Below are 14,256 nucleotides of genomic sequence, written 5' to 3'. Positions count from 1 at the left end.
GATGATTTTTCACCTCTTTTTGATCAACCCTCAGGTTTCATGTATTTTACTTCAAAATAGCCAAATCTGTTTGTTATTATTTGCAGGCCTTTGGTACATCTTTGGACTTTGACTGCTTATTCATGATAATTTTCCTCCATACCAGGAGTATAACATGCTCATCCTTCGCAGGAGTATGTTAAATCTCATCCAGTATATAAAAGGAATGGGAGTATACACTGGATGAGATATCTTACAATCAAATAGCCTTTCACTTTCAGAGTCCCTGAGCTTGATTATTACATTCAGACTATTTAACAATAGCAGCCATGATGAATCTTCATTCTTCTTATATAAAATGTCTTCCAAATAAGTTCACCAATAAATGAAAATACTCTTTTGTGAAGTGTTTTTTCACTTTCTTTCAATTTATTCTTATTTTTAAGGATTTTGCATGAATTTGAACTAAATCCCTGTTTATTCATTCCTTCCAGAGAAGAGAGTCGTTCAGGCTCAGACTGAGAAAGAAGGCATCGAATCTGACCTTTCTTCCATGTTTCCCAAGGTTTGTAATTCATTTTAGTCGTCTGAATCTAACTCTGTTTAATAATAGGGTCTAATTATCCTTATTTTTGTAAAACAGTGGGAGGGGCTTGTAAAATGTAGTGTAAAGTCAGAGAGTTTGCTTCCCCACTTTTATAAAACATCTAGACGTGTTTACCAAAGATATACTTTATGTCATATTATTTAAAGGGTTGGAAATTAAAACAGATTGATCTCTAAAATGTTCTTTTTAAGAACTAACAACTACCATTCAATCCATTTACTTAAAGGTATACTATGCAACCGGGGTTGATTTTCCAGCGAGGCTCCCCCCAGAGGGCGAAAGTAAAAGTGCACTGTCATAAAGATGCTCAGCTGTTCTGGTTTCTCCATCAAGCCAGGCGCGGTTGTTTTGATCTTAGCAGACAGGCGAACGCAACGAAAAGTGGAAAAAACAGCAGTACAAACAATGACTAACACCGTGAAGGTATGAACATCAAGCTTCCCGCAGCCTCGCCAGTTTTATTATTATTATTATTTTTATTTTTTATTTTTTATGTTGGCGAGACGCTACCGCCACCGCCTCGCCAAGCCGCCGCCGCCGCGGTAGCGTCTCGCCAACATAAAAAAAAAAAATAATAATAATAAAACTCGATATGCTGGCATGTTTATTTGACGTCAACACGCGGTTCTTTGTTGTTGCTTTTGCGCGTGCATATAGTGAATGGCAGGGCAAAAACACATGGAGTTCTCGCTGTAAAGCGAGACTTCTGTGTGTGTGGGCCGTGAGCTCTTGCAATTGCAAGTGCGGTATTTCCCCCACAGACCACCAGGGCGGCCGAGAAAACCTTTGTCCGACCTGAAATGACTCATTTAATCATCCAAAACGGTATGGAACACATTAATTAACTGAAAAATGTTGCATAGTATGCCTTTAATAGCTTCATCCGATGTTTTAAATTCAGGTACACTTACATATAATTAATTTCAGTCATGCTGTGATACAATGCAGTTAGTTTATCAAATAACACCAGTTCCTGATAAGCTGTCTGCTAAGTAAGTCGAGCCGGTCGTCCTGCTGCTCATCCTGAGCAAGCATGTAGCGACAGTGGGGAGGAATGACTCAGTTTTAACAGCAACAAAGAAGTACAGGTGACCATGGTGCAGAAAGGAGTTATCATTAAATCACAAAATAAAAAAGCACGGAAAGAGTTTGCAAAGTTAATTGAATCACTATTAAGGACAGAGGCACAGCAAAACACAGACACACTGAGCCAGGTGTACTTTCTATCAGAAAGTAGAGCAACAAAAGTACACAAAGTTGACAGCACAAGTCACAAATTCACAGAAAAGTTCAGTCACAGCAATAAAGTTATGACCGGGTGTCTTGTGGGTGTCTAACAGGTGGGGGTCTAGAGATGTCAGAGGAAACGTTCAGGTGTAACGTTCTACATTTGACCTTGTTGTTCCAAATGTTAGCCCAGCTCTTTGAGCAGCTTGATCCTGCTTTTTACTATGAAAGGTAACATTTCCACATGTCTTTGGCCTTCTAGCTTGACTCTACAGTGTGTAAAGACATGTCTGTGTCAGACACAGAGGTTTCTGACGTGACATGGACGGATAACGGCACCTTCAACCTGTCAGAGGGACACACTCCACAGACGGAGAACTCAGAAGGTCAGAATAACAGATTTATCCCAGAATAAACCAGTTTATCTTTTGCTAATTCCTTAATCTTTGCTTCTTAATCATGTCTCGGTCCAACACTGTTTCCTTCAGATCTCGATAAAGAAGAATTGTTCACTGCTGGTCTCCCAGAATTCCCTTCCCTTGATAACGGCACAACCACCAATGATGACGACGACCTTAGCCTTGACCTGTCCTTACCTCCACCTCAACAAGCCAAATCAAAACAACCCCCTCCTTCCCCACACAAAGACCAGCCAGCCGACAGGACCCTGGAGCTGGTCAACAAGATGGCAGGCGACGCCATCACCGCCGCCGTCACCGCCGCCATCCAGGAGAGAATAGAAGCAGCAGTCGGGTTCATGGCGCCAAGCGAAGACCACGAGCGGTCAAGGCCTCCAGATCCGACCCGGTTGCTGGAGCTTGCCGAGGAGTCCGACAGCGAGGTGGAAGACTTTGAGCTGTTAGACCAGTCCGAGCTGGAGCAACTGGAGGGGGAGCTGGGGCTCGTAGAGGAGAAGACAAAGCCCAAAGAAGAGGAACAGGCCAAGACCGACAAAGCAGCCTCTTCTGGATTCTTCTCTAAGCTCCTCAGGCGCCACTGATTCCTGAAGAGTTTGGCAGAGGAGGGTAGATGGTCACAGAGGACATTCACAGAGGAGATAGGGAGTTTCTGTCACGTTTTGCTTCTTTTTCAGGAGACAATGTTACCATTTGTATCTTTAAGAGCTAACATTTACATTTGAAACCGATCAGTTTCAAGAAATATGGAGCTTGATGTTAACCCACTTTAGTCAGGATACGTTGATCTGATCACGATCTGAAAGCAACAGGACTTTCCTGTCATCTAACCTATAGTTTTATATCTGTGCAGTAAAGCTCAGCCTGGATGAAGAAAGGACTGGCAAGCCTTTGATCGGTCGGTTAATTATCATAGATTTCTATGATGAACAAAACTTAAAGTTCGGTCCGTGGACTTTTATGTAAATAACTGGCCAATCAATTAGAGTATTTGTAAAATTTTATCAAAGAGATTATTAGGTTTTAAGGGACAGAAGTCATATAAAAATGGTAGATATGGGTGTTAGTGTGGGTCCTGTTCTTATGCCCCTTTCACGTCATCACCTCTGTTACACATGTCACTCCTGCATTCAGATAAAGGTTTCTGTTCCTCCACCGTCAGTTTAAGCCCTGCTGTAGTGGGGGAACACCTTCAGTATTTTCAGCAGTTACAGCAGATTTTCTGTGCAGTGAATGTGGGCTGCTGAACATCTCATCCTGCTGAATAGTTTTAACCCAGTGCAACGGTCAGAAGAAATAATACACCCAACATCAACATTTTATTCATTAATCTTTCTCTGCCAGTCACACTGAAGCTTTAAAGTCTGGGGTTAGTGTTAATGAGTTGTGCTGCAGTACTAATAGTTACGATATTGCATTATAACTGCATTATAAACTCCATTTCATGCGTTTTCTTGATCCTTCTCCTCATGAACCCTTAACTCTAATAATGATACTGTGGGTTTGTCTTTGACAGGCTGACAAATATAGCAAGTGTAGCTTGCATTTTAAGCCAGAACTTCCATGTGTCTCCCAGAATTCAGTGCAGCGGACACTTTGTTACAATTTGGAGGTGTGGGTGCTGCTTCCAAGCTGGGAACTCAGCAAACAGCAATTTTCCTGTGCATGAGGTATGAGCTTGGTGGGGCTATTTATTGCCATAAAGGTTGTGGCTTGTTCATTGCCAATATGGACACAAGGATTTAACTAGAGCAATGACAGCCAGCAGAGTTGGTCTGATGAGGCTGGCGCTTTAACATGAGGCCATTGTGTCCAGGTTTGCTTCATGTCTGCGGACGACCAAGCCATGCAGGTGTGACCTAACCTCACACTGTGGATACCCTGCCACAATGTCCCCATGTTTTATCCTGGACCTCGTTGCACCGCTCAGTGGTAATGAACAGCAACCCCAACAGGGAACATCTCTGTGTGCTCAAACCAGTTAGAGAGCTCTTTCTCTGTATAATGGAGAGTGCAGAGCACTCCTTATATGCACCAGAAGACCTTAACAAGGCCCTGTAACCATCATCCATGTTCTGGCTAATGTTTACTTGCATAACGAGGTTTTAATCTGGTTTGAAGGAGGCCTACCTAGCTGTAATCTTGCTTGTACCATCCAAAGTTGTTTTTCATTAATGCAGGTAGGATACTGACTACTCATTATCTCTGCACAGAAGCTTGCTTACAGAGATCCAATCCAAGCATTCAACAATCAACTGAAATTGGGGTTAATGCTTTCAACTGAATTCCCCTGAAAATCTAAAGACGTGAATGAGTTAATGACAATTACTGCATAGTTAATTTTTTTTACTGCTGAGATGATTAAATTGTTCATGGCTGGATCATTGATGACGAAGGTTAAAAGAAGCTGATTTTTATTTTACTTCCTGTTTTAGAATCTATTGTGTTCCTTGGTTTAATCTTCAAACGTTTCTGTTGCTTTTTTTTGTCATTTATTCAGCAGCTGGTCTCAAAATAATATGCATGAATATCTAAACACATAAACATCCGACTGAGGATCTTTTAGTGCCTCCAGCTTGTGGATTTCTTGTGGCTCATTGCATGTCGAAGGAACTCAGGAGGGAGTGATGAGATCTTTCTGAATCACTTTTTGTGGCTCTGAATGATGCAGATCGTGTGGGGTGTGAATGAGCAGAATGAGGATGTAGAGAGAAATTCAAAATACTGAATGTGATTTATGTTGGAAAAAATAAAATAAACCAAGTTTGATAAAAACAATTGTACTCACTTTCTATATTTATAACATTATCTTGATTTATTTGAATTAATTCACCTTATAAGTGTTGTGCAATTATGCACTGTTTAAAGTTATTTAATATGTATTAAATAACCCTCTGTCTGAGTATTGTCTGGTGATAATCAGCTCTTAAGCTGATATCAAGACAATGGTTGAAAGGGATGAATTCGAGCACTAGCGATCTTTTAACAGCAAAACCTGCACACACATAGAATAAAGGAGTGACAACTTCTTTTCAAGTCCAAGAATTTAATAACAGAAATAGAATGAACATCCAGAGAACATCACTATGTAATGCTGTTTATCTGGATTAACAAAATATTTCGATTAACAAATCCTCTCTACTAGGCTAGTGAAACTTCACTAAACTACCAAGCAAAATGAAGATAAAAAAAGAACCTAAGGTAAGGAACTATTCACACACAAAATCGAACAAAAGACAAAACAAAAGTGGTTGGTCAATATCAGAATAATTCGGTGATCCACCTGCAGATGGATCACAGACTTTTTGTCTGACAGGAAGCAGCACGTGAGCAGCACGGGTAGGCCCGTGACGAAATCTACGGCGATGTGGGACCATGGACGCTTGGGGATCGGCAGAGGATTCAATAGGCCGTAGGGCGGCCGGTTCGAAGGCTTATTGCGAGCACAAACTGGGCAAGCTAAAACATAGTCTCTGATGTCTTTAGTCCATGAGGGCCACCAAAAATGCCGAGAAACCTGAGACTGAGTTCTATAGATCCCTGGATGGGAGGAGAACTGTCCTCTAAGCCCCACTGTATCGCTCTGATAGAGCAGGAGGGGGATAATATCCGCTCGGGCTCCCCCTCTAACTCGTGAGGAGAAAACTGGCAAGAGAGAGCATCGGGCTTGACATTCCTGGATCCGGGCCTGAAGGTTATAGAGAGATTATATCTCGAAAAGAACAATGACCACCGGGCTTGACGGAAGTTAAGGCGATGAGCTGACTGTAGGTAGGCGAGGTTCTTATGGTCAGTCCATATGATGATGGGCTGCTCAGATCCCTCAAGCCAGTGCCGCCACTCCTCTAGCACCAACTTGATGGCTAATAGTTCTCGGTCACCCACATCATAATTACCCTCGGCTGGGGAAAGGCGTTGCGAAAAGAAAGCACAGGGATGAAGTCTATTGTCCGAGTCAGATAATTGAGAAAGTACCGCACCTACCCCTGTATTAGAGGCATCGATCTCAAGAGTGAACTGTTTACAGGGGTCGGGATGGATAAGAAAGGGCGCCTGTGAAAACTGAGACTTCAGCCGGTTAAAAGCTGTTTCAGCCTCTGGTCCCCAAATGAATAGAACCTTGGAAGACATAAGGGCGTGTAAAGGTGAAGCTACCTTGCTATAATTTCTAATAAATCTACGAAAGAAATTGGCGAAGCCAAGAAAATGCTGAAGTTGCTTCCTAGATTCTGGGACTGGCCATTCTACCATGGCCTTCACCTTCTCGGGCTCAGATCTGACCTGACCTGACCCCCTTCTAAGATAGGACCAAGAAAAGTAACCGAGGGCTGATGAAAATCACACTTTTCGGCCTTCAGGAAAAGGCGATTCTCTAGTAGTCGTTGCAAGACGAGGCAGACATGATATTTGTGCTGTTCAAGGTCTCTAGAGTAAATAAGAATATCGTCAAGATAGACGAAAACAAAAACATTCAGAGAGTCCCTTAGGACGTCATTGACTAGGGCTTGAAAAACTGCCGGGGCGTTACACAAACCAAATGGCATCACTAAGTATTCAAAGTGCCCTAATGGTGTCTTAAAAGCGGTCTTTCACTCATCCCCTTGTCTGATTCGCACTAAGTGGTAGGCGTTGCGCAAATCAAGTTTGGTAAATATGGTTGCGTTTTGAACTGGTTCGAGAGCCGAAGAGAGAAGAGGGAGAGGATATTTATTCTTTATTGTTATCTGGTTTAACCCACGATAATCAATACAGGGCCTGAGAGAACCATCCTTCTTTCCTACGAAAAAGAAGCCGGCACCTAAAGGCGAGGAGGATGGTCTAATCAACCCCGTCGACAGCGACTCGCTGATGTATTCTTCGAGTGCTTGACGTTCAGACCTCGAGATATTATAGAGGCAACAAGTCGGCATGGGAGCTTCGGGTAACAAGTCTATAGCACAATCATAAAGTCGATGAGGTGGGAGTGAACTAGCCTGACTCTTACTGAATACTAACCGTAGATCATGATAATCTTGAGGAATCCGTGAAAGATCTATTTTATCCTCTAAAGGAGGCGTGGAGGAAGGATGACGAGAAACCGGACGAGCAGATTGCAAACACCGTGAATGACAAGCAGGAGACCATGATTCTAGCCGGGATTCAGCCCAATTGATCTGTGGATTATGGGTTGTTAACCACGCCCAACCTAATACCACCAGAAAGCGCTTAAGAGGAAACACAAAAAAAGATAGCTGTTCACTGTGGTTACCAGAAACGATCACTTCTAACAGCTTGGTCCGATGAGTAATCCTGGTCAACTTCTGACCATCTAAAGCCGAAACCTGTAATGCTTCAGGTAATCTTTCGGTGGGAACACGAAGCTGAGCAACTAAGTTCTGATCAATCAAGTTAAAATCTGAACCAGAATCCACTAAAGCCAAAACATCTAAACCGTCCTGATTAAAATTTAACGAGACGGGCAAACAAAACCGAGATCCAACCTGATTAAACTCTTCTTTGTGGGGAGTAGTCCTAGTCACGTCCGCCGAACCCCCCATCACAGGCGGCAGACCAGCTCTTTTGGCCGAGTGGGACACTCTTTAACAAAATGCCCTTTGCCTCCACAATAAAGGCACAAATTTCCCAAGAAGCGAAGTCAGCGTTCCTTAGAAGTTAAGTGAACCTGACCCAGCTGCATAGGTTCTGGAGGCGACGGTGAAGCCTCAACCTGTCGTTGCGACCCTCTATTAATTGAGGGGAAACTCGCAGGTCGCACGGTCCTGTCTGAACTGCCCCGATTACGGCTCCGTAATTGCGTGTCCAGGCGGACGACTAAAGCGACCAATTTCTCGAAGGAATCAGGTTCCTCCCTAATTCGTCCCTTAATAACTCATCAAGTGCAGAAAAGAACGGCTTATCCGGCTACTCTGCGGAGGCAGCCAAAGTACGAAACTCGACTGAAAAATTGGAAACACGGCGACCCCATTGTCTTAAAGCTAGTAGATTACGAGACTGTTGAACTGAATTAGATTCTGCTGAAAAAACGGTCCTAAACTCTGTGATAAATTGTGAAAAAGAACAATCAAAAGACTGACAGTCAGGAAATTGGGCCTCGGCCCATCTTTTTTTTTTTTTTCCCCCAGTGTCCTGTCTAGCAATGTGGCAATAAAAATTGATATCTTAATGCCAAATAGAGCTCGACAGATTTTACTTTCACAAGTGGAGCAAACAGCTTTCGCCATAATGCTCCGCTTGATTTGTGCGTGTAAATAGCTTTATTGTGATTCCTGCAGGGAGAATTTCAAATTATATGGACACTATAATGGGAAAGTAGGAGAATAAAATAAAAACAAGAGAAAAAAAAGAGAAAGAAGAGGTGAAAGAAAGAAGAGATAAAAGGAAGAGAATGATAAAACGTCCTCTGTCTGCTCCATCACCTGGAAAGAGACACAAAAAGAACAGCACAACCAACAGACATAAAGCAACAGATACAATCGTGTAACACCTTGATACCATTGCTAAATCATATGTATTATTATTTAAGCTGACATGTGTAATATGATACCTAATAAAGAAAGTAAAAGAAAGTAAATAAATAAATTATAGCCTTTCTGTATATAAGTGAACATTTAATACCTGGGACCCAGCACCTGTGGGAGTTTGTGAGAGTGCACTAGTTTAGGTGAAAATTATCCAGAAGGAAATAGCTTGATAGTGATTGTGGAGAACCGAAGACCCACCTTCCCCGAGCTCAGAGGCAGGAGTCAGGGGACCCGTAACCCCGGACTCCCAAAGGGGCCCCCAAAGCAGTGCGCCCGAGAGGGGCCTTCACAGGAAATCTGCACCCCCCCCCCCCCCCCCCCCGAGGAAAGAGGAGAGACGACCCCGAGAAAATCCCCCAGCCACCGCAATGCTGACGCCCCCAAGAGCCGCGGGGACGAACCCGTGGGCTCCGCCGGCAGCCGGCCGCGCTGAAGTGGTCCTGGCCATGGGCCCTGGGGGCCAGAGGCCCCAGGGGCGCCCCGCCCCCGCGGCAGGGGCCCCGGCCGCCCCCCCGGGGGGCCAGGCCCCGCAAAGTCACCGCCGGGAATGGGCCGGCGCCCACCCGGGAACCCGCCCCAAACCCGAGAACCGTCAACGCGCCAGAGGGCCAAGGCGCCCGCCAACGCAGCGGAGGAGGGCAGGACGCACCTATCGGAGACTTGAGATGATCTTGGGAGATGGAGCGAACCGGACCCGAACCTGGGGAAAAAAAATTAAAAAAAATAAACTCATTCACACCATCCCTCCCTTGTGCCCCACTCGCCACACACAGACACACAAAAAAAAAGGACGCTGTACACACATTCCCACATACCATTCACATCCAAAAATCCCAAGTGGGGGGGGTCACCACAATTTAACAATACGACTGCCTGTGCCCGACCCCCGGCCCCGCCCCCGGACCAGACGCCCCCCGGACCAGGCCCCCCAAAGAGGGGGGGCTGACACGACCCGTACGGGCCTCGGTCCATATAAGAGCCCTGCCTGACAGAAGCTGGAGAACGTACGAAATCTTAATCTGATCGGAGGAATAAAGCTGAGGTGAACAATTAAACACTAGTTTGCACTGGAATAAGAAACCACCACAATCCCCGCTTTCGCCGCAGAATCTCTCAGGGCAAGGTGACGTACCTTCGAGAGGCGGAGACAGATGTCAGACATCTGCATTCTGATCGGCAGGAGGCGGGGTGACGGGAGCTTGATTGACGGATTGAGACAACATGGAAGTCAGGGAGTTGGTTAGCTGGCTAAGCTGCGCGGCTACCAACTGAAGCTGGTTGTGAGTGGAGTTTATGGCTAAACCAAGAGACTGCATTTGTTCCTGTTGTGCGACTAGCTGCCACCTGAACGCATCTGCTGGGCTTTGGTGACCAGAGCCTTCTTCTGTCAGGTTTTTCAAATGCTTAGCCCACATGCAGACACGAAAGGGAGACCAGCACACAGTTTTAAGATGTTTATTTTAAAGGAATATGCAGAACGGAGAATGAAGCTATAAGTAGCCTGGAACGAGGCCTGAATGTCGGGGCGGGGATGACTGCAAAAGAAGGGGAATGATAAGTCAAAAGCTAGAACCAGGAATTTGCCAGAGCGTGCGCTGCTTACCACTAGTCAAAGAGACCTAACCAGTGAAGAGTAAGTGCCTAGGGAACGAGTGTGCCTACTCTAGTAGGTGGGTGGTGGCTGGAGGGCGGCAGATGGAGCTGACGAGAGATCCGAGACAACCACAGCAGGCAGGAGCGAACAGACGGATTAACCAGAGTACGGAAGGCTTGTGGATGCCAGTGGAATCTGGGAGGGGGAACCTCAGGCCCGACTTGGTAATGCCAGGGGAGAGGGGGAACGCCAGAGCAAAATCTTGTGCAGAGAACTCCACTGGTACACAATCCTCTTCAGAACTCCAAGACAGGTGAGTGCATCCATGCACACCAAACTGTGACAAAAAACAGGAGATCTAAATTAGTCCAAAGTCAGAGAAGGCAAAAACTCACAGTAAACGTCGTACCACGACTAGTTTAAGACTCTGGCATCTTCCGTCTGTCTGTGCGCTGCTTAAGAAGCCAGAGGAATCTGCCAATGTCGAGCCGCAGGTGTGGGGCAGGCCCCCTCAGACACCACCACCACCTGTGCAAAAAACTCAGAGCAGGAGCACACATACCGCACCCTGACAGTGGTTAAATTAGCTTATCTAATTCAGAACAACATTTGACATGTCTTTCAACTCATTCACAACGCAAAGCACAAGTTAGCCAGAACATTATTTTGAGAAAATAACATTCTGGTTACTGATTTGCCCAGTAAAATCATTTAAACCCTTACGACCGAGTTTATTAATGCGATTCTCCCTCCGGGCGTCTGGGGTCGCTGTAGCAAATCGGTGGCTAAGAGGTTACAACATAAAGTTATCAAAATTGCCTTTACCAACATTAATATTCAGTAGTAATGCTGGGATAAGGCTCATAACACCATCGGAGGATGGCGGAGTAAACAAAAAAAGCTTTGTGTTTTAAAACAAACTCCGTTTGAAATGTCCGGGACTGGATGTTAGCGAGGCTAATAGCATTAAGGCTAGCGTGAGCCCTTTTGTTCTAAACACCATGTGTCCGACGGTTTACAGAACATTTCCCAATAAACCTTTTAACTTCACCCTCAGCTCTTCCTGCCCAAACCTGTCCTTTGTCTCATGTCAGTTCTGTCCAGTTTGGCCATTCATGGAAGGAGCGTTGAAGGAGGGAAATTGTTGGCTTGTTGTAGGCGGGCTAGCATTAGCTCTGCAGCACCATGTGGTCAGGTCGGAGGCCTGATGTCCTGTCTGGAGCAGCAGGAAGCGGCTGTTGCTCCAGACAGCGGCTGCTGCTGCTACGCTTCTCCGGCCCGTGTAGCGATCGCCACCTCCCCTCCGCCGCTATTTATCTAGAACAATGACTAGAGCAGAATTAAGTTGTATTTACCGGAGATGAAGTGTAGACTGCAAATTCTGTCGTAGTATGATGGCTCCCCCAGTCCATTGGGAGTGTCTGCCTGCGCTCTTTTCATTGAAAATATGAATTTCTTTCTTCGTCCTCCCTCCTTCAGTAAACGACAGAAACGTACATCCCACGATTTGGAATGCCTCTCTGTGCAACCGGGAGCACAACAAGTCGTAGGCATTGTTTAGATTCCAAAAATAAACAAACTAAAAGTACGCTCTAAATCACCCGTTTTGTCATGTAGTAGACGAGAACCAGGCCAGCTGAAAGCTTTGCCAGGGCCCGGGACAACGCTGTCTTTTTGGGCCCCCCCTCCACACCTGCCGCCACCACACACACACACACACACACACACACACACACACACACACACACACACACACACACACACACACACACACACACACACACACACACACACACACACCAAAACAAAGTCAACTTAACTGTATACTTCATGCCCTGGAAATCTCTGTATTTTATACTGGATATTTTGAACCCATATTGTAATATTCTAGGTTCTGTTTTGGTTTGTTTACTCTCCTGCCTTAGGTTCTCTGGCTGCTTTGAGTTTTGTCTTGTCTAGGTTCCTGTTTGCTTGTTTACAGTTAGTTTATCCTGTTTTGGTCATCCGTGTTAGTCTTGGCTTTATCTTCTGTTTTAGTTTTATACTTCGGGATTGTTTTGTTTCTTATAAGGTCTGGTGTAGTTTGTTTCTGTCCACTTGTCCTCTCAGCTTTTTAGGTTTGGTTTCTGATCTGTTCTTGTTTTGAGCCTCAGCACTGATGTCTGGTCTAATTACTTACTCTGCACACCTGCCTAACTCCACCCCTGCTGCAATCACCTCTCACCAGTTTCACCTGCCTCCACCTCCATATATACTGTTGAGACCAGACATCAGTGCCAGGTCGTCTTGTTGGTCTTGTCATGTTTTTGGGTGAGTCAATCCTGATATGATGTTTGTTTTTGGAATTTTGACCAAGTTTTTCCCTTCCAGAGTTATTTTGTCATGTTACCAGTCAGTTTCTGTTCCTATGAAGTTATGGATGTTTTTTATTAGTCTTTTTGATTATTCAGTCCTTTTTGCATTGCTCTGCCTTTTGTTAAATAAATCCCTTTTTTAAGAACCTCTGCTGGTCTGGCTGAATTCTGGGTCCGCTGCCGTGATTCATTAGCCTCGTGAGACCATCCTGATCTCGCGAGCTTTCAAGGTTTCACTCGCAGATCAGTCTGGCTACTCTCCGTTAAAGAAAATTTGGAGCCGTTCACCAAACGAACGTCCAATCAGCGTTGGCTTTGAGGCGGGTTGAGGTGTGACGCAACGGAAAGCGCGTATTCAGCCGATGAAACTAGCGTTAGCGTGGCTATCGAGCAAGTTTTATCGGAATTACAAAGTATTTCTTTGCTGAGCCAACGAGCCTTTACCTGCAGCAGCAAGAGTAGCTTGGCTTGTGGTTGTGTTTTCGTCGTCGCTCGTAACAGAGCGACGACGAATCTGATTGGTTCATTTGGCCCGTCTATCACCAACATAGGCCAATCAGCTAACCAGTATTTTCGCCCCTTCCCAAAATTACTTTTCAGATGGATATGCGAAGCAAATCTATCTGGCGGAGTCAGGTAAGTGATTCATTACACATATATTGAATTTAGTGCACTAGTTGATCTTTTCTTCATCAGAGAACAGCACTGCAGCCAAAATATGGCCTTTTTTGACCTGCTGTATATTAGCCAGTCCTTAAGCTTGATGTATCATAAAACTGTAGACCTTTCGGGTTTTGTGATTTTTATTTTATTATTACAATTAAATAATAATAATAATGTTATGTTCAGTGCTTTTTCCCTAATCCACCTCCTATATCTTTCAACCTTATGTAAGTTTGTCTCTGTTGTGTGCAACTGCCTGTTGCCTTAATCCTATTTATTTCCCCATCGTGGGATAAATAAAGGATTAGCTAATGTTATCTTATCTTAAATAACACTTTTTAATAGGATATATGTACTGGGTTCTTTCAAGGTCTTAATTACATTTTCTGTGTGGGCTCCAATAACATATGATAGATAATATCTACTGTGAAAGTTAACATGAACTGCTGCTCTGATCTACCTGGATGTTCTGGAGGACTGAAACACCTCAGTCAGTGACGTCAGTCTGTGGGTCTGTTCTGTCGGGGCAATCAGAGAAGTTTCGTCTCCTTTTCTGTCACTCGACGTGTTCTTGCTCATTGTTTTTCACGTGCTTAGATACATTTGTTGTGTTTCCACTGAATTTAACCGGCTTTTTACAAAACATACAGCTGGATTTCATTTACGGTATTAAAATAGAGCCAAACGGCGCTTCAAGTTTTTCCGCTGCTGTGGTGTCTCTCTCTGTCCGAGTCTCTGAGCAGCAGCGGGTTGTTTGTGTGTTGAGTGGAGAGACAGCAGAGTGGGCGGGCCAGGTTGAGCCTGCGTGCTGATTGGCTGGCGCCGCTGAGCCATGTAGGAGAGGGGAGGGGGAGCAGACAGCAACGTGCTGTGATGACTGGGAGACTGGCAAAGC

At 44.8% G+C, this 14,256-nt stretch overlaps 1 protein-coding gene across 2 annotated transcripts in view; it reads left to right on the top strand.

The window, feature by feature from the left end:
- The window catches only part of retreg1 (reticulophagy regulator 1), a 54,182-nt gene that overhangs the window by 27,062 nt on the left and 12,864 nt on the right, over positions 1 to 14,256 (top strand). Inside the window, exons 7-9 of one of the 2 annotated variants that reach the window (XM_012853515.3) lie at positions 474 to 544; positions 2,076 to 2,199; positions 2,302 to 4,788. In XM_012853515.3, the coding sequence (XP_012708969.2) occupies positions 474 to 544; positions 2,076 to 2,199; positions 2,302 to 2,813 (707 nt within the window). In that variant the 3' untranslated portion in view covers positions 2,814 to 4,788. Of the gene's footprint in view, positions 1 to 473; positions 545 to 2,075; positions 2,200 to 2,301; positions 4,789 to 14,256 lie in introns of those variants that run through there. The other variant, XM_036131290.1, reaches the window with a different exon arrangement.

This window comes from Fundulus heteroclitus, unplaced genomic scaffold (assembly GCF_011125445.2).
Source record: "Fundulus heteroclitus isolate FHET01 unplaced genomic scaffold, MU-UCD_Fhet_4.1 scaffold_42, whole genome shotgun sequence".
In the NCBI taxonomy this organism is placed as follows: Eukaryota; Metazoa; Chordata; class Actinopteri; order Cyprinodontiformes; family Fundulidae; genus Fundulus; species Fundulus heteroclitus.
This window is presented reverse-complemented; position numbering and strand designations above follow the sequence as displayed.